At 41.5% G+C, this 20,666-nt stretch overlaps 2 protein-coding genes across 8 annotated transcripts in view; one reads left to right on the top strand and one right to left on the bottom strand.

The window, feature by feature from the left end:
• tsnaxip1 (translin-associated factor X interacting protein 1) overlaps nucleotides 1-10,670 on the bottom strand; it is a 59,630-nt gene extending 48,960 nt beyond the window's left edge. For 2 of the 6 annotated variants that reach the window (XM_043707079.1, XM_043707080.1), the window contains exons 1-3: nucleotides 10,516-10,670; nucleotides 5,708-5,807; nucleotides 2,479-2,591 (exon numbers count right to left, since the gene is read on the bottom strand). In XM_043707079.1, coding sequence (XP_043563014.1) covers nucleotides 2,479-2,591; nucleotides 5,708-5,807; nucleotides 10,516-10,580 — 278 coding nt within the window. In that variant the 5' untranslated portion in view covers nucleotides 10,581-10,670. Of the gene's footprint in view, nucleotides 1-2,478; nucleotides 2,592-5,707; nucleotides 5,808-8,610; nucleotides 8,801-9,878; nucleotides 10,322-10,515 lie in introns of those variants that run through there. The other 4 variants (XM_043707078.1, XM_043707075.1, XM_043707077.1 and 1 more) reach the window with 4 other exon arrangements.
• A 244-nt stretch (nucleotides 10,671-10,914) lies between these two features.
• ranbp10 (RAN binding protein 10) overlaps nucleotides 10,915-20,666 on the top strand; it is a 159,097-nt gene continuing 149,345 nt past the window's right edge. Inside the window, exons 1-3 of one of the 2 annotated variants that reach the window (XM_043707073.1) lie at nucleotides 10,915-11,133; nucleotides 11,804-11,915; nucleotides 12,009-12,061. In XM_043707073.1, the coding sequence (XP_043563008.1) occupies nucleotides 10,941-11,133; nucleotides 11,804-11,915; nucleotides 12,009-12,061 (358 nt within the window). In that variant the 5' untranslated portion in view covers nucleotides 10,915-10,940. The remainder of the gene's footprint in view (nucleotides 11,134-11,803; nucleotides 11,916-12,008; nucleotides 12,062-20,666) is intronic. The other variant, XM_043707074.1, reaches the window with a different exon arrangement.

Below are 20,666 nucleotides of genomic sequence, written 5' to 3'. Positions count from 1 at the left end.
CTGGTGTACAAGGACACCCAGATCTCTCTGTACTGCCCTTTTACCTAAATTGATTCCATTTAGGTAGTAATCTGCCTTCCTGTTCTTGCCACCAAAGTGGATAACCATACATTTATCCACATTAAACTGCATCTGCCATGCATCTGACCACTCACCTAACTTGTCCAGGTCACCCTGTAATCTCCTAACATCCTCATCACATTTCACCCTGCCACACAGCTTAGTATCATCAGCAAATTTGCTAATGTTATTGCTAATACCATCTTCTATATCATTAACATATATTGTAAAAAGCTGCGGTCCTAGTACTGATCCATGCAGTACCCCACTGGTCACTGCCTGCCATTCCGGAAAATGGAGCTGTTTATCACTACTCTTTGTTTCCTATCAGCCAATCAACTTTCAATCCAAGTTAGTACTTTGCCCCCAATACCATGTGCCCTAATTTTGCTCACTAACCTCCTATGTGGGACTTTATCAAAAGCTTTCTGAAAGTCCAGGTACACCACATCTACTGGATCTCCCTCGCCCATCTTCAGAGTTACATCCTCAAAAAATTCCAGAAGATTAGTCAAGCATGATTTCCCCTTCATAAATCCATGCTGACTCTGACCTATCCTGTTACTACTATCCAGATGTGACATAATTTCATCCTTTATAATAGACTCCAGCATCTTTCCCACCACTGAGGTCAGACTAACTTGTCTATAATTTCCTGCTTTCTCTCTCCCACCTTTCTTAAAAAGTGGCATAACATTAACCACCCTCCAATCTGCAGGAACTGATCCCGAATCTATCGAACTCTGGAAAATAATCACCAACGCATCCACGATTATAAATTCCCTTAAGTTCAGGTCCTTCAGTCACTGTTACCTCAGGGAGATAATAGCTACCCTGATCAAATCCTCATTCACTATATATTGCATAAATTCATGGAAGGGCCTATGACTACCATTTCTGCTTTGCATGGTGCCTAGTCCATCCCAGATTACCTGCAAGGGGTGGGTATCTCAAAGATTTGAACTGTAAAGCTGGGCTGCCTCACACTGACAATTTGCAGTAAACATGAGTGGTTTTTACTCCATAAACAGGATGCTGTCATCATGTCAAAAAAACTTTCCTATCACACGAACGAATGATGATATAAACAAGTTTCAATGCCAGTGTGATGTCAAGTATGTAGGTTGTACATCCCAGTCACAGACAGATTATATCAAATAACACATCCCTTTGAAAATTCTCAGCAGTCTAACAATTGTGCTCAACTCGCCCATGCTTCCTAACCTCAGAACACGATGTCCAATATTAGATAGGATTCTGCTTTTGGAAACATTTGTGGTAAGAATTGCATCAGAAACCAATTTAAGATCATCAGTTCACCTTGCAGTCTGATACATTAACACAAAAGACCTTGTTCTATTTAAGTGGAAGAAATTTGCTGATACAGTGTGCCTTTTTAATGAGAATGGGGTAATGGAGACTGCCAAACCTTGCTGCACTCCCTGTCATAACATGCTGATCAATCAAGAGGTGGCCTGGTCTGAGGTTTTCAGTTAAGATTTACATTTAATAACTCCCACTCCATCTCATGCCAACCATGATCTAACCAAACAGCACCCTCAGTTTTTTGCAGTATTAACTGGTATTTCCTTTCCAAATGTGGTTTTTTGCATGTCAATCATGATGACAGCAAGAGAAAAAGTGTCCCTTGATTTGTAGTTTTGCAAATTGAGCAAGTATTTTGACCACAGGAATAGGACATCAAACAAGAGCTCAATTCTGTCCCCATCAGATACCTATACACACACATTCTTATATAGTGACTGGAAAATGTCAAAATTATTGGTGACAACCTGGATTGCAACCCCTCAAATTTAAAATGATTTTAAAAAGTGATACAGTAGGTACAGAGAAGTCATTTCCTCGTCAGCTTATCCAGACTAAGGGGTCACATTTTTCCAATTAGAACTGAATAATGCAGCAATTAAGTGATTTCTTTTCCATACAAAACATCGTGGAAATGTGGAATTATTCTACTAAAACATTGTCAATGTTGTTGCAACTGACATGTTCAAAATCAAGATCAACAATTAGGCTACTCATATTTCTTACGTTCTTACATATCACAGGAAGTAGATTGGTATTGGGTATATGTTGTTGTAATAAGAATCAGCCATAATAAAATTTAATGGAGAAACAGGCTCAAGGGGCGAAATTGCTTGCTCCCATTCCTATCATCTAAATGGAAATCCTGGATGTTACTTTGCTGCCCTTGCACCCAACTCCCCCAAACCAATACAAATGAGAACAGACTCGAATTGGATCTGATCAGTTCCATTCTAGGGAGGGCACTGCTGAACAGAGGAACTCCAATGGCATATCATTTACCCTCTCATTTACAATTTTATATGTAGAAAGAGCGATTATATCTCCATATTATAAACTTTAACAAATTCCATGATCATAGCCGTCTCTTACCCATGGAATCTATTGACATTTGATGGTTGAAATGCTTGTTTTTGTTGAACAATCTCTCCACCCACATATCCAGGCCAGTTGGACAGGTATCCATCATTCTTTTCAACACTTGGCTGCATAGCAATGGAGTGTAAAATTAGAGTATTACTTAAAAATGGTTATTTATTTTTAAAAAATGACTTTGTATTGAAGAACTACAAAAGAGAGAAAAAAAACAGGTGTCAAATTTCCCTTGTTCTTCTTGGGCCTCTTAGCTGCTCAGGTGATGAGCCAGATACAGAATCTGATGACCTTCCACATAGGTCAGAGACAAGAGAAAGTTTACAAAAAAAAGAGGGAGAAACTGAAATTTAGACATCATCAAGGTATAATTCAAATGATGCAAAGTGATCAAGTAATCTGACCAGATAACCTTGTCTGTGAATCAAAGGTCCATAGCAAAATGCAATAAGTTTATTACTATAATGTAAACCATGCTATGATCTAAGAAAAGAAATTAAGTCTCACTTTTCTCATAACTCTATTGATGTTTATACAGAGTTTTGCTACATTACTCAAAGTATGTTTTGATCAAATGTTAATTGTCTTATACTGTATTGCGACTACATCTTTAGGAGAAAGTGAGGACTGCAGATACTGGAGATCAGACTCAAAAAGTGTGACGTTGGAAGAGTACAGCCATGCAGACAGCATCCGACGTGCAGGAGAGTTGACATTTTGAGCATAAGCTCTTCATCAGAAATGTGAGGGGGGTCCCCAAGAAGACTAAGATATAAATGGGAGGGGTAGGGTGGGGTGGGGTGGGAGAGGTAACTAGGAATGCGATGGGTAGATGAAGTTCGAGGCTGATGGTGATAGGTCAGAGTGGAGGGTGGAGTGGATAGGTGCGAAGGACGATGGACAGGTAGGACAGTTCAAGGGGCCGAGGCCGAGTTGGAAAGCTGGATATGGGATAAGATGTTGGGTTGGGGGGAGATGGGGAAACTGATCCCATGTGGTTGGAGAGTCCCAAGGCGGAAGATGACGTGTGCTTCATCCAGGCATTGGGTGGCGAGGATTTGGTGGTAGTGGAGGCCCAGGACTTGCACATCCTTGGCGGAGTGGTAGGGGGAGTTGAAGTGTTCAGCCACAGAGCGGTGGGGTTGATTGGTGCGTTTGTAGCAGAGATGTTCTCTGAAACGTTCTGCAATTTGGCGTCCTGCCTCCCCAGTGTAGAGGAGACGACTTTGAGAGCAACTGACACAGTAGATGAGATGTTTGGAGGTGCAGAAAAATCTTGGAAGGATCCTTTGGGGCCTTGGATGGAGGTGAGGATGGTGGTGTGGGTGCAGGTTTTCACCACTTGCAGTGGTAAGGTAAGGTGCTGAGAGTGGAGGGTGTCAGGGGGTGGGGGGAGGGCGTACCTAACAAGGGCATCGCGGAGGGAATGGTCTGTGTGGAATGCTGAAAGGAGTGGGGAGGTAAATGTATTTGGTGGTGGGGTCTGACTGAAAGTGGCGGAAACAGTGGGAGGATGACACGTTGTATCTGGAGGTTAGTGGGTGGAAGGTGAGGGTTCTGTCCTTGTTGCGGTTGCTGGGTTGGGATGAGGCTATGCCCGCCTCTTCATCGCATATATGGAACAGTTCATCTTCCACAGCTACACCGACACTGTACCACCACTTTTTCCTCCACGACATCGATGGCTGTATCGGCGCCACCTCATGCTCCCATGAAAAGATTGAATAGTTCATCAACTTCATGAACACCTTTCACCCTGACCTCAAATTCACCTGGACTATTTCAGACACCTCCATCCCCTTCCTGGATCTCTCTATTTCCGGCGACCAATTCAAGATGGACATCTATATTAAACCCAACAACTCCCACAGCTACCTGGACTACACCTCCTCTCCTGTAAAAACGCTATCCCTTACTCCCAATTCCTCTGCCTCCTCTGCATTTGCTCCCAGGAGAACCAATTCCACTCCAGAACTACCCAGATAGACTCCTACTTCACAATTTCCCCTCCACGTGGTCAACAATACCTTCCACTGCAGCTCTTCCACTTTGCACACCTGTACCCTTGAACCCCAACCCTTCAACTGCAACAAGGACAGAATCCCCCTGGTCTGCACTTTTCATCCACCAACCTCTAGATAAAATGCATCATCCAACGTCATTTCCGCCACCTACAGTCAGACCCCACCAGAAATATATTTCCCTCCCCACCCCTTTCAGCATTCCATAGAGACCATTCCCTCCATGACTCCCTCGTTAGGTGCATTGCCCCCAACAACGCACCCTGTACTCCAGGCACATTCCCTTGCCACCACGAGGTGTAAAACCTGCGCCCATACCTCCCCCACCTCACCTCCATCCAAGGCCCTAAAGGATCCTTCCACATCTGACAGAGATTTCCCTGCACCTTCAAACACCTCATCTACAGAGTCCACTGCTCTTAATGTGGTCTCCTCTACATTGGGGAGACAGGACGCCAACTTGACGACATTTCAGAGAATATCTCCAGGACACACCAATCAACCCACTGCCCTGTGGCTGAACACTTCAACTACCCCTCCTACTCCGCCAAGGACATGCAAGTCTTGGGCCTCCTCCACCACCAAATCCTAGCCACCCAATGCCTGGAGGAAGAACACCTCATCTTCCACCTTGGGACCCTCCAACCACATGGGATCAATGTTGATTTCACCAGTTTCCCCATTTCCCATCCCCACCTTATCCCAGATTCAGCCCTCCAACTCGATGCTGCCCTCTTGAACTGTCCTACCTGTACCTCTTTCTGCCCACTTCCTCTCCACTCTCCACTCTGAATATCACCCCCACCTTCATCTACCTATTGCATTCCTAGCTACCTTCCCCCTCAGTCCTACCCTCCTCCTATTTATCTCTCAGCCTCCTTGCGCCACCTCCCACCCTCCCAAACATTCCTGATGAAGAGCTTATGCGCCTGCTCCTCAGATACTGCCTGACCGGCTGTGCTTTTTCAGCACCACATATTTTGACTGAATCTTTTGAGATAATATTTTTTGAGGGCTATTTAATCAAAACGCTTACCAATCTCCTTGCGCCACCTCCCACCCTCCCAAACATTCCTGATGAAGAGCTTATGCTCCTGCTCCTCAGATACTGCCTGACCGGCTGTGCTTTTTCAGCTCCACATATTTTGACTGAATCTTTTAGATTTGCAGATAATATTTTTTGAGGGCTATTTAATCAAAACGCTTACCAATAATTGTTTCTGTGGAAGATGGTATTTTAAATTGCTCCCTTGTAGCCGATATGTCAGACAGGGAGGGGCATTTGCATTCAATTTTCTTGTTGTTCCTCTGCAATTTAAAAAAGATAATTTTAAATGGTAAATTAGATTTTCTTTAGAATGAATATATAAGTGGTTCATATCCAGAGAGACAGAATTGAAAAACAGAAAACGTACAGCAGGTGCAGTCCCAGTGCCTTTTACCAATGAAATTAGAAATAAGAGAATAGACAAACTGAGTACATGGTTGGAGTGATGTTGCAGAAGGGAGGGATTTCAATTCTTAAAGCATTGGAATTGTTCCTGGGGAAAATGAGATTTGCACAAGCTGAACAGTTGACACCCCAGAAGGACTAGTATCAATATCTTCACAGGCATTTGCTAGTACAATGGGAGAGGGTTTAAACTTGAGTGGCAGGAAAACAGGACCCAAAGTGGAAACAAAGATGGAAATGAAAGCAAAAGTAGAAGACAGAGGAAACAAAGACGAGGTGCAAAAATATTGGATACAAATATATATGTAAAAAAGCACTATGTCTGAATGCAAAAAAGTAGATGAACTAACAATGCAAATAGTTATAAATGGGTACAATATCATTGCGATCTGCCCAGAGGTCCAGAACAAGAGACCTTAAGATATGATTTTGGCTAAGATTATAAGAAATGTTTTCACTTTGAGGGTAGTGAACCTGTACAATTCTCTATCACAGAAGGCCATGGTGGTAAGTGACCAATTGTATTTAAAAAAGAAATAGATTTCTAGAACTGAAAGGTATCAGGGTTAAGGCTATGAGTGAGCATGTGGCTTTGAGATACAGGATCAGCGTGTTGAATGAGGAATGGGCTCAATGTATCAAATTGCCTAATGTTGATCCTAGTTTTGCCATTTCTCAGTATCATTGCCTGTTAATTGCTGAATTATGCTGTCTCCAGCAATGGAGCTACCATCAGGGGTCATATAAACTTGAAACTACTCCCACCTAGAACTTCCTACTATTTGTGTGGAGTCACAGAAAATGGGGGAGATACTAAATGAGTATTTCGCATCAGTATTTACTGTGGAAAAGGATATGGAAGATACAGACTGTAGGGAAATCGATGGTGTCATCTTGCAAAATGTCCATTTTACAGAGGAGGAAGTGCTGGATGTCTTGAAATGCATGAAAGTGGATAAATCCCCAGGACCTGATTGGGTGTACCCTAGAACTCTGTGGGAAGCTAGAGAAGTGATTGCTCGGCCTCTTGCTGATATAGTTGCACCATCAATAGTCACAGGTGAGGTGCCGGAAGACTGGAGGTTGGCTAACTGGTGCCACTGTTTAAGAAGGGCGGTAAGGGCAAGCCAGAGAACTATAGACCAGTGAGTCTGACGTCAGTGGTGGGCAGGTTGTTGGAGGGAATCTGAGGGACAGGATGTACATGTGTTTGGAAAGGCAAGGACTGATTAGGGATAGTCAACATGGCTTTGTGCGTGGGAAATCATGTCTCACAAACTTGATTGAGTTGTTTGAGGAAGTAACAAGGAGGATTGATGAGGGCAGAGCAGTAGATGTGATCTATATGGACTTCAGTAAGGCGTTCGACAAGGTTCCCCATGGGAGACTGGTGAGCAAGGTTAGATCTCACGGAATACAGGGAGAACTAGCAAATTGGATACAGAATTGGCTCAAAGGTAGAAGACAGAAGGTAGTGGTGGAGGGTTGTTTTTCAGACTGGAGACCTGTGACCAGTGGAGTGCCACAACGATCAGTGCTGGGTCCTCTACTTTTTGTCATTTACATAAATGATTTGGATGCAAGCATTAGTAAGTTTGCAGATGATACCAAAATTGGAGGTGTAGTGGACAGCGAAGAGGGTTACCTCAGATTACAACAGGATCTTGACCAGATGGGCCAATTAGCTGAGAAGTGGCAGATGGAGTTTAATTCAGATAAATGCAAGGAGCTGCATTTTTGGGAAAACAAGTCTTAGCAGGACTTATACACTTAATGGTAACGTCCTATGGAGTGTTGCTGAACAAAGAGACCTTGGAGTGCAGGTTCATAGCTCCTTGAATGTGGAGTCGCAGGTAGATAGGATAGTGAAGATGACATTTGGTACGCTTTCCTTTATTGGTCAGAGTATTGAGTACAGGAGTTGGGAGGTCATGATGTGGCTGTATTGGACATTGGTTCGGCCACTGTTGGAATATTGTGTGCAATTCTGGTCTCCTTCCTATCGGAAAGATGTTGCGAAACTTGAAAGAGTTCAGAAAAGATTTACAAAGATGTTGCCAGGGTTGGAGGATTTGAGCTATAGGGAGAGGCTGGGGCTGTTTTCCCTGGAGTGTCGGAGGCCCAGGGGTGACCTTATAGAGGTTTACAAAATTATGAGGGGCATGCATCGGATAAATAGACAAAGTCTTTTCCCTGGGGTTGGGGAGTCCAGAACTAGAGGGCATAGGTTTAGGGTGAGAGGGGAAAAATATAAAAGAGACCTGCGGGGGTAACTGTTTAACACAGAGGGTGGTATGTGTGTGGAATGAGCTGCCAGAGGATGTGGTGGAGGCTAATACAATTGCAACATTTAAAAGGCATTGGGTATATGAATAGGAAGGGTGTAGAGGGATATAGGCCGGGTGCTGGCAGGTGGGACTTGATTGGGTTGGGATATCTGGTCAGCATGGACGGTTGGACTGAAAGGTCTGTTTCTGTGCTGCACATCTCGATGACTGTATTTCCTAGATACTGAGACTATGACAAATCAACCTCAGGCAGTACTCAGACTCTTAATTGCTTTCTACGGGTAGTTCTTGGATAACGCGAGTTTAGGCCATCTGATTTGTTTATAACATTGCTGACGAATTAAGTAATGGTATTTTTGAGAATGCTCACCTTTGTTCGCAATAATGCGATTCCAGAAGTGATTGTTTTGCATGCTTTGTTCTGCGCATGTGCCAATGTCAGCTGCCGACAAAGCAGTTTTCTGTGAGGCATACTGTACAGAGTCGAGTTTAGAGTGATGCTGGAAAAGCACAGCTGGTCAGGCAGCATCCGAGGAGCAGGAAAATCGACTTTTCGGGCAAAAGCCCTTCATCAGGAATGAAGGCAGGGAGCCTCCGGGGTGGAGAGATAAACGAGGTTGGGGGGGGGAGAGGGCTGGGGAGAAGGTAGTCAGTGGTAGGGCATAGTGACAAGAATGTTATCAAGAAGTTTCCTGGTGATGAAATTGCAAGTGGTGAATACAAAAGAAAGGCTATAACACTAGAAGAGACATTATAAAGTAAGGAGAGAATACATGATATAGCTTGCTTAACAGGAATAAGGGAGTCTACCTTACGCACCACGATGACCCTCTGACCCTGCATTAATATTTTTTTTAAACATACTATTTTGTTTCATTGATAAATACGATTCATACCTTTATTGACGCTGTGCTATACTTTGTATTAGACTTTTGGGTGATTTTTGAGCGATCGTGAGTGATTTTTTTGCTGGTCTGCTCCTAACCCCATTTGTCCCATCGGCCCCATTATTTATATTAAGCGATTTTCCATTGATCCAGATTTCGCTAGATTGCAACTACAGCGTCATAGAAGAACTACCTGTACTGGTCCCCAATGAAATTTGATGCATCGTTTTGATGTGAGAAAAATACTCAATCCAGTGGCAACACCGTGGAGGAAAATAATTAGCTACCGCTCAATAATAGGGATAAAAAGAAGAACACTCGTCATATTTGAATACTTGAACTTTACCGAAGGATACAGCATATAATGTGCGAAGGGGGAAAGAGGACAATTGCGTACATGCTCTAACAAAAAAATCGGAATTATGTACCGCCTTTAAAAACTGTGATAAAAGGAAAATGAGGGGGTCAATTATAAACAAGTCGCAAGGGATAAAAAGTGAACTTTCCAACTCAGAAACTGTCAGCTGTTACTTCAGAGACGGCTTCTCAGCTACCACAATGAGCATCTATAGATGGAGAAACTGTTGGGATAGCAACCGGGAACTTGGCGACGCAAACCGCAGAGACGGCGAGCAGAGGCTGCCTGCCTTTCCCAGCCTGGCCGAGCTCAGCCGGTATCGGTGCACACGTCGCTAAGCCCTCCCACGGTCCGGCACAGCTGTGCCTCCGCTCTCTTCCGTTGAAGCCTTACCCTTGGCTCGAGAGACCCTGCGTTTTCTCGCAGCCGCCAATATCGGTGAACATGGTTAACCGAGCGATGCTAGATCGCAGTCTGCCTGTGTATGACCCATCACCATGGTGACAGCTCAAGGACCCTGTCGGATAGGACCCCGCCTGTCCTTTCCGGTGCCTGTTATAGGAAAGCGGCAAAAAGTCCTGAGTGCTGAAGAAGGGTTACACTCGGAACGCCGACTTGTACACTTCCTGATGCAAGCTGGCTTGCTGTGTTCTTCCAGCCTCCTGCTTGTCTACTGTTATGGGAAAGCGACAGCCTCCTCCTGCCGACCGGGAACCGAACATTGATTATCATGTTCATTACTTTCAGTAATCCAGAAAAAGGCCGAAGCATTTTAGCTATGAATTAAAATTGTTTTATCAGATCTCAATAAACAGATTATTCGAAAACGAGTACGATTTCGGAATACAGTTACCGGTGACTGAAAGTAATAAAAACAATAATGTTGACTGAACACGGTTTCCCTGAAAGGGAACAGAGCCGAAGGTTTCTAATATTCGGCCGTTAACGATAGATTAATTCAACACGTTCGGTCAGCCTGGTTATTCTGAAGCTAGAGTTTCTTTTGCCCAACTCTGCAAGGGTGGCTCACCCAGGCTCCACCTCATACTCGGTGAAACGGTTGAAAGTAAAAGTGCAGCGACTCCTCGCGACCATTTCTTCCCATTTCTTTTTCCTTGACTTTGACAGTTTGGATCGGGACTACAACTCCCAGCGTACCTGTCACCGACGAACCGCCCCCTCCATCCTGACGCCATCGCGTTCGCGTTTCGCTGAAGCCAATCTGTTGCCGAGGCAGCCGCCGTGTTGACGCGTGGCTCAGTTGCCGCAGCGCCGGCCGGGAGTTGTAGTCCAGTCTCCAAAGGTAGGCGCTTATTGGCAGCGACGAACGGACTGCAATCCCCGTGAGCTTTAGCGCTCCTCCCCCTCCACCCGCGGCCACAAGATGCGTGGCAGCCAATCGGTTGCCAGTATAATACGTTCGTTATCCGGGATATATACACAATAGGATCCAAGATGGCTGAGTTTGGAGCTTCAAACCACGGGGATTCGGCTCTGAATTACCAAGAAAAGGAGTTAAATGAGAGATTGAAACGCTTGTATCCGGCTGTGAACGAAGATGAGACTCCACTGCCTCGATCGTGGAGCCCGAAGGACAAGTATAACTATATCGGATTGTCACAAAACAATCTCCGTGTTCATTATAAAGGTAGTCTCGGTGGAATAATCTAGGTTAATCCTGTGGAAAAAAAAGAGTAACCGACGGGCGATCGTGTTGTGAATAAGTGATTTTTTTCGTGCTCGTATCAGTGGTGTTGGTTGGTATCATGACAAGTAACGATCTTAATGTTAATCGACGTCACTGATCCGTCTCTAGCTCCTGAAAATATTGCATTTTAGTTTAAGCTTTATTTTAAAATGCAAGACATTTCCTCTTTCCCAAAAGACGATTTTCAGTTATATCTTATTTCTGGCGCTATGCCCGTTTATTGAAGTGATTAACCAACTGATATCTGAGTAACAAAGTGCAGATCGTCTCAATGGTGGCAATGCAGTAACGTATTTAATCGTTACTTAAAATAAACAACCCTTTTTGGCTGAGCGTCTTGTATTGTTTAAAACGAATACATTTGTCTGTCGTCACCTGCCGGATTCCTAACTTCTGTATTCGGGTGTGTGGGATATGTAATTATTTAGATATTCCGATAGTTTGGTCAAAAGTAGATTTACGAGGAAGAAAAGATTTATTTGTCCCCTTATGGGTCCTCTTTGTTTGAACACTGACGCAATTCCATGGCGAGAACTATTGGCTTTGAATAATTCAGCTGCTAAAATTGCGTCAGGTGCCTCCGAAGGTGATTATTATTTTTGTAAATCAGGTCACGGAAAAAACCACAAAGATGCTGCATCGGTTCGTGCAACGCACCCGATCCCTGCTGCTTGTGGCATATATTACTTTGAGGTGAAGATCGTTAGCAAAGGCAGAGATGGGTAAGTCCATTCCTATCGACTCTTAACATGACGTGACTTTTTTTCATGGCGGTGGACGATTCCTTTAATAATTGCAGCTTTCGCTGTTTGCAGATATATGGGAATCGGATTGTCAGCGCAGGGTGTCAATATGAACCGGCTGCCCGGTAAGTCACGGTTGTGTCATTGTTGTTGGCGTTTAAAAACCTGGAGACCTAAATGGTTTCAGTGTAAAATAATCAAAGCAAGATCAGTTTATTTTGGCTTATGTTTTACATCGACAGTACATATGTTTAGTCTGAATTACTGTCTGAAGGTTCCGATGTCCTCGGCAAACTCTGCATTATTATTTCTTGTGATTTTTGTTTCTCCCATACCCCGTAAAACTGAAGATATGGTCACGTGCCCGTTCTTGGTATATTTGTTGACATTATTAGCATACGCTCACGTGTTAGTTGCATGCATTGCAGGGAATTGGTTCAGTCTTTGCAGCAGAGCCGTCTGGAGGGAAAGATTGCATTTTTAATAAGATATCAGCATTTGTGTTTTTTTAAAATTATTGGTTTTGTGTTTATGTTGATTCAAGGTATCGAGTGCGATTGCATAATTCTAATTTACAGGCCAGTGGTTTTCAAACTCTTTGACAGAAGGGATCCATTTCAATGGATTAATGCAGATGCACCCACCTAAATTATATTGGCACACGAGAAAACCTCTGTCTTTTGATGGCTTCTTCTTTTGAGTTTGCTTAAATATTTAACAAAAAAAACTCTCATTGCTGAGCTCACTCAGCTCGTGACTGAACTCACTTCATCCTTCATAATTGCAATTCTACTTGGTTATCTTCCTACGGTTCTATATCTGGCCATGTTCAGACCGCTGTCAGATGAGACAACTTGTCCACACTGCTACGTGCATGAAGGCTGCACCCTGCTTTTGCTTCTTGTCTTGCACAATACTTACTTCTGTATGCTACTTATTTGTTTATTGCTTGACCTTTTGTGGACAAGCTGGAAAATCTATTCAATACCAGGTTAGGAGCCATTATTCTAAAGAGTTATCCATTCATATGACGTATTATTCTCACATTGAAAAGCTGGCATGTTAAAATTTTAAATAGGAATTAGCATACACATTAGTACTTGTGCAATATCATTCTTTGCATTGCTATTTGACCTGTTATTGGTACATTTTAATTTTGAGGTATAAATCAAATTGATTGGTAAAATGACTTTTGCAGAAGATGAGAGAAGCTTCAAGCTGTGGACAACTGTGTTTTTGTGGTTGATTACAAATTAAGGCCTCCTCATTAACTGTCTTGTGTATTTTTTCCATGAAATGGGTGATGAGTTTAACTGCCTTTTTGACTAGGAAATTTACAATGATAATTCTTCACTTGACATTTCAGGATTCCTTTCTATCTCAATGTCAAATATAAGAAGCTGCTAGATAGTGCTTTCTTTCTTCTCTCTGAAAGATGATTCACACCGATTATGATCGAAACATCCTGATAGTCATCTCAGATCTTGCTGTAATGCTTTCCCTTATGTGAAACTAGACAGCTTGCTACTGGAAAGCAACACATTTTCAGCTCTGATCTCCAGCATCTGCAGTCCTCACTTTCTCCTCGTCGATTAATTCCACTTGGGTCTCTTTGAAGTTTTTGTTCCTGTTCAGTGTAGAAAATCAATGATGTTTGTTTGTCCTTGTTCACCTTTGTATGCTGAGATTGGGAAATTAGATATTTCACTTGACTGTCATGCGAGTTGAGATCCCCTCAATCAGCACAAGCTAGAGATCAAACCTTCAACCATCCAGATTTTTGCAGAGCTCATTTGGCTGACTGTATCTGTACTAGCTCTTAAGCACTGTCCAACTAGTTCACATTTGCTGCTGTTTCACCTTTATTCTTGCAAGTTCAATTTGTGTGTGCTATGTCTAATTCCCTATTGACTATGTATCGAGCATTATTTCAGACTTTGTAGCCTAGATTATAAAATCATGACAAATTAAAGTTCTCATCTCCCCTATGATTCTTATGCCATTACTTTTCAAATCTGCATCCTCTAAGTTGACTTTTTGCCATTGAAGAAAGTTCATCCTTATTTACCATATCAAAATCCTTTATCATTTTGAGCAATGAAGTCTTCTTTAGTCTTCTCTGCTCTCGGGAGAACATGCACAATATTGTTTGGAACACTAGGATGGTGCATGACGTACAGGGTCATTTGTGAAGATGAAACAGCTTTTGTTAGATACATCAGAAGCCTCATTAGGTACATTTCAATTTTGAGGTGGTCTTGATAATGTGTATCGTGTTCCATCTAGTGTGGGAAAATATCTCTTTGATCTTTTTTACAAGATATTGAAAAAAATTGCATGAAGCAGACTGAAGTGGAGTGGAAAATTTAAATGATCGTAAGGAAGAGAGAATACCAAATTAATTGGTTTCAGTGAAGGTAGTAGAAGCGGGAGTCTTCAAGACTCTTAAGAAATATTTAGATGAATACTTGAAATGTCAAGACATACAAGATTATGGGGCAAGTGTTGGAAAATGGGATTAGAGTAGAAAGATAAATACTTGATGACTGATGCAGACATGATGGTCTCTAGGGCCTTTTTCACCCTGTTAAAAACAGACTCTTTTAAACAGGAAACGGCAAAAATAATGTCTGGAAGCTAGGCCCCATTAAGGCAGAGAGCAGAATTACAAAATCAAAGAAATTAATGATGGAATCTTCACTGTGCAGCTGGAAGTAGTTGAGGAAACTGAAAAACCAAAGACTGACAAGCATGTCGGCAGTGGTAATCTGAACCATGAGTACTCTAAAATATTTGGAATTTAATGGACCATACATATGGAGACTTGGAAAATTTAAAGTTTGTCAGTTTGTGAGGTTATGATGTTAAGTGCAAGAAGAGGGCTAGCAAGCTAGCTGTTAGGTCTAAAAGTGGTGCTTTGACTACAGACCTGATTGAGGGCAAGAGCAGCAACCTCCAGGATGATCAGAAAGCCAAGATTATTCCTGCATTATTTAAGCTGAGCGGGCACCTGGGGCAATGGCACTAATAATGCAAGGACTTAATTTTGTTTAACTTGGAATCTGAAATGATTAGCCAAGAAGGGTCTTTGAAGGTGCTGTTCAGTTCTGCTTTACCTCTTAGCCAGAGGTTTTTTACGCTTCAAAAGGCAATTGGATAAATAACTGCAAGTTGAAACGATGGTGGAAGCAAATTCAATTTTAAGCAGTGAATTCTGGGTCATCATAACTTGCTGCATGAAAGTAGTCTCATTTTGCCTCTAGTTCTTCCAATTACTGTACACAAACATTTTGAATTGTGAGGAGAACAAAATTTGTTTGCCCCTTTGTAATAATTTAACATATAACTTATTGTTTTGGATTCCAACTATTGCATAATCTTGTATCATGATCATTCATGCTCAACAGAATTTCAAGTTGCAAATGGGTCACAGTTTGACATGTAGAATGGCGTCTGCATTTGTAATGTTCTATGTAATAAAGAAATGTGCAAGGCATTTTTTTGTTTGCAAAAGAATACAGAATGTGTGTAACCAAGATAATATTCTGTGTCAATAACATAAGTATATAAGTAGCTATTTTTACACATATATCCAAGGTTACAAAGTTTTTAGAACTTTGGATGGATTCTACTTGTGGCTGTGTACCAAAGTTAATGTTCACAAACTTATTATTTTTGGTTGAAGATGTTTTTAAGTTATAAGCTATTTTGTTAAAAGATGTGTGGCTGCTGTATCCAAGTGATCAGTTTTTCTTTGTTGGCACAACATTTTTTTTTTAATCTGCTTAAAAAATGATCTAATGTCTTTTGGCTTTTGAGACTGTATACATCATATTAAAAATCTAGCTTTATGTAGGTATTGAGTTTGAAATCTGTTAGATGTGTGCTTTTATTAGGTACAAAATGACTTGGTTGCTGAGCTTTGAATCTGTTATTTCCTTGATAGCTGGTTTGCAATATACTGTAGCATCTGTTGCTTTGGAGTCATTGCTGTTTCTGCATTGTAATGAAAGCACATCAGTTCAGAAACATTGCACTTGTGCAAATGTTTGAAAATTAGGATTGCAACTTTTAATTTTACAATTTGGAAGTTCATCTGAACCATCTGGGAAAGGTCAGCAGGAAACAACTACCCAATGGAAATCACTTTTTATGTTGATCAGTGTTGCTGACACTGTGGCCTTGGAAAACTACCCTCTGGCAATAGTAGAATCCCATTTTATATTGTAACGTGACTATCAAAGTATGTACTACTGTTTGTGATTGATAGAGAGGGCATCATTAATACTGTTATCAAAATTTACAATTTTGTTTTATTTTATAACATTTTATGTCGGCCCTAGTATTCCTAATAGGTGAGGGAAGTGTGACAGTAAGGTAAAGAAAGATAAGGTAATCTGGCAACGCTGGGGCTGTGGACGTTCAACTATAAATGTATGAGTAAAACATATTTTCAATCTTGCCAACAGTGGCAGACTTTCTAGCAGCACAAAGCTGCTATTTGGGAATTGGTTGTTTGAGTGAATGTGTGGTGGGCAGTCCACAGCAATTGTGATCAAAGAGCATAGTGGAGATTGGATCCATAATATATTGCTGTTCATTTCACTATGATCAGAGTCTGAAAGTGCATATCTATCTTCCAGGTGCACAGGAATGTTGGGAAAAGACATTTGCCTTCTTAAGCAAACAACATTCACCCGCCTTTAACTGCTGAGTTTCAGAGCACTAGGAAATTTTGGCTGGCTGCTGAATTTAAAGAAGACTCTTAATTGCATGTGGGAATGTGATTTAAATGCAACAAAATGCATTTCTTCCAAGATTGGGAACAACACAAGCTTTGCAATTCTTCATCACTATAAGAATGACAAGGGTCTGTGTTGCGTGGTTGGGATTTTTTTTATTGTTTTGAGGGCTTCATTGCTGCCAGGTCAGGCATGTTAATACTGTTTTTGCCCACTGAGTACCCAGTTATGCCACTTCTGTTCTGAACAGACTAATTTTCTTTCACCACAAAAGTAGCGATGTAGCTATCCTGAGGCTGTTATTTGCTCACCCAGGGAAGTGGTCTGTTATGGTGGAATGCTTCTGTAGTTTGGGTCTGGTTAATTTTGCTGTTGAACAAAAAAATACCCAACTCCATAAGATTGCGAATCATATTATTCCGTTCCCTCCCCCCCCCGCCCCCCAGTCAAAGCAAAACATTCAGACGCAGTATAGTATTGCCTCCTTCCTCTTTTATTCCGGGCCCTGGAGAGAGTGAATGATCGCCTGTGTGCACAGGAACATGAGTTCTCTGTCTTCTCTCGAAGAGCAGTTTCTTAATGAATTATATAGTCATTTTACAGGGAGGAGCATTCAGATAAGGCAATATAGATATTGATTGGTTTCAATCAGAAAGCATCAACAGTAAAGATTAAGCCATCTGCTGATACACAATGAATGTTCTTGACCTTAACTGGCTTCACATAATGAATACTTTTTACCTTGTTAAATTGACCTTATGTATTGAATGCTTTGAATATTATTAAATGGCTGTACATAATTACTGCTTTTTCACCTTGTTAACCAATTACCCTTGCCTCCAACATGCTAATTGTAAGTTCTTATCTGATCTGAGTATTACTCAGCTGAACCTCTTGTTTCACAAAACCCAAAACTTCACTTTTTCCCTACCTGCTCATACCTAATACATATTGTCAATATGGTTCTGCTCCTACCTGTCAGAATGCAGTCAGAACATATTCAACAATAGTTTCTTTTCCCACCTGCACACTTGTCACTTCACAAGTCTCTGAGGACCTATCTCTAGGGGCCTTTTCTCCAATTATATACTGTCGCTTTGTGATTTCCATCAAGAGTGCTATTCATGTGTTCTTTAATGATACCCGGCTAAATTTATCCACCCTAAATTTATCTCTGAACTGCCTCTGTTATTCAGCTGCTTATCCACAATTCAGTGTTGTATGAAACTCAACATGCTATGACCAAGCACTGTGAATTTGGAAGCTAAATTTTTGACTAACTCTGTACCCTACCACGGATATATTCTAACTGAGCCAGACTTTTTGTAAGCTCGATTACTGTATATACCCGTGTAAAAGTTAAATTTTTAAAGGTTCAATTTATAGGGTTGACTATTACACAGGCACTAATTTTGAGGGGCTGAAATTCATGCTGCAACTGGGAATACGGTATTATTAACAGAAGTTAATTTGATTGCTCACCTAATCCAGATAAAAAAGAAAAACACAATGAATTATGGCAAAGGTAATTACCGGAAAAAGCAAGAGAAACAAGAATGAATTACTGGTAGTATATTTTATTTATACATACCGGTACAAAAATTTAACATCTCAAAGATTCATTGAAATCCTGCAAAATTACACTGTTCAACATCATCGTGGCCTGGTGAAATAGCACACTTCAAATGAAACATTTATTAAATTCTGAATGTATAAGCGTCTTGAACTTACCTGCCAAATTCTTCCATTTCCCTCACATTTACTCTTGTATGTAATGAACCTCAGCATCATTAACAAATTTGTCAAAGAACTAAGGATGTATGTAGCTAACGTATCCTTTTTTATTCAGATATAATGGCACAGTTAAAATGGTTAACTTTTTTAATAAATTTATTAAAAACCTTTTCAAATCTTTTACAAAGCAAATGTATATTAAAAAAAAATACAAAAAGATAGAGGTAGTTCAACAATATAATATTGCAATACTATTAATAATCTATCTACTATTCTACCAGAACAAACTTATCTACTTAACTTCAACTAAACTACAATAAAATTAAATAAAAATTAAGCTGAATTCAAATTAACTTCAATTAAATTATCAAGTTTTGAGAAGATTTGTAACTCAGGTTGAGGTTCTGGATGTAGGTTTGCTCACTGAGCTGCAAGGTTCATTTTCAGACGTTTCATCACCATACTAGGTAACATCTTCAGTGAGCCTCCAGCTGAAGCACTGCTGGTGTTTCCTTGGGTTGGTGATGTTATTTCCTGTAGTGACATCATTTTCTATGGTGATGTCATTTCCTGCCCAGTAGGAATGCCATACTTCTAGGAATTCTCATGCGTGTCTCTGTTTGGATTGTCCTAGGGAGGATGTTTTGTCCCAGTCGAACCTGTGTCCTTCCTTATCTGTATATAAGGATACTAGTGAGAGAAGGTCATGTCGTTTTGTGGTGAGATGATGTTCATGTATCCTGGAATTCTATCAACAAACATCCCATATCCTGCCTCCTGAGAAAAAGAACAGGAAATGGCATCACCACAGGAAATGACATATAAATAGAAATAAGCATATAAATAGAAAGCAGGAAGCACCAGCAATGCTTCGTCTGGAGGCTTACTGAAGATGTTACCCGGTATGATGATGAAACGTCTGAAAAAGAACTTCCAGCTCAGCAAGCAAACCTACATCCATTAACTTCTATCACATTATTCTATTTCACTCACCACACATCCGCTGAAGCTCCCATCCCTGGGAGCACCAGCCATTGTACCCATAATTGTTTTCCCCAGCTTCCCCCTCCCAGGGGCCGCAAACTGATTCCTACAGTCATATCACAGCCCTAATTAATATTGCCGATAAGTCTGCGTCAGCATAGTTTAGAAAGGGCTGCCACGTCTTTTAAAACTGCTCCGTTTTGTGGTGCATCATATTTGTAAGGTAGTCTTGGGGGAGATGCTCCATCACCAGCCTGTGCCACCCCATAAGACCTGGGAGGTATTCCAATGTCCAAATCATTAAAATGTTCTTCCTCACACAGTGGGTGAGAATGTTATACATTCTTTTCCTGTGTTTCCCCAGAGAGGGCAAATTTGGCAACCCTAGAAGAAGAAATACCAGATCCACTTTGACTTCAATTCCCAGGATTTCATTCCGCTCCCTTAATATGACACTCCATATCTTGCAACATGACCAAAAGCAGTGTGTACGAGTACCTATTCTAATTTTAAATTTGGGATACCCTGGAGATGCTTCTCTGTTGAACTTAGCTAGCCTCTAGGATGCCATATGAGCCCTGTGTAAAATCTTCAATTGCATAGCCTGCGCTTTGTTACATATTGAGATTTTCTTTACATTTTCCCATATATCTTCCCATGTTTCCAATGAAATATCCTCTCCTAGTTCCCGATTCCATGTCCTACAGAGTCTCTCCACATTTCCTAAGGCACGTCCTTTCTGTAAATGTGACAAAGAGCGTCTGTGCACCAGAGCACTCTTTTTTTTTTCTCTCCATGTAGGACGTGTAAGGCTGAGCCAGGAGCGTGGTCATCCTCTGTTTATAATCCCTTATGTGAAAGTACTGGAAAAGGTCCCACAGGTGAGGTGCTGGAAGACTGGAGGTTGGCTAACGTGGTGCTACTGTTTTAAAAAGGGTGGTAAGGACAAGCCAGGGAACTATAGACCAGTGAGCCTGACGTCAGTGGTGGGCAAGTTGTTGGAGGGAATCCTGAGGAACAGGATGTACATTTATTTGGAAAGGCAAGGAATGATTAGGGTTGGTCAGCATGGCTTTGTGCGTGGGAAATCGTATCTCACAAACTTGATTGAGTTTTTTGAAGAAGTAACAAAGAGGGTTGATGAGGGCAGATTGGTAGATGTGATCTAGATGGACTTCAGTACAGCCTTCGACAAGGTTCCTCATGGGAGACTGATTAGCAAGGTTAGATCTCACGGAATACAGGGAGAACTAGCCATTTGGATACAGAA

This window comes from Chiloscyllium plagiosum, chromosome 17 (genome assembly GCF_004010195.1).
Source record: "Chiloscyllium plagiosum isolate BGI_BamShark_2017 chromosome 17, ASM401019v2, whole genome shotgun sequence".
Taxonomy (NCBI): Eukaryota; Metazoa; Chordata; class Chondrichthyes; order Orectolobiformes; family Hemiscylliidae; genus Chiloscyllium; species Chiloscyllium plagiosum.
This window is presented reverse-complemented; position numbering and strand designations above follow the sequence as displayed.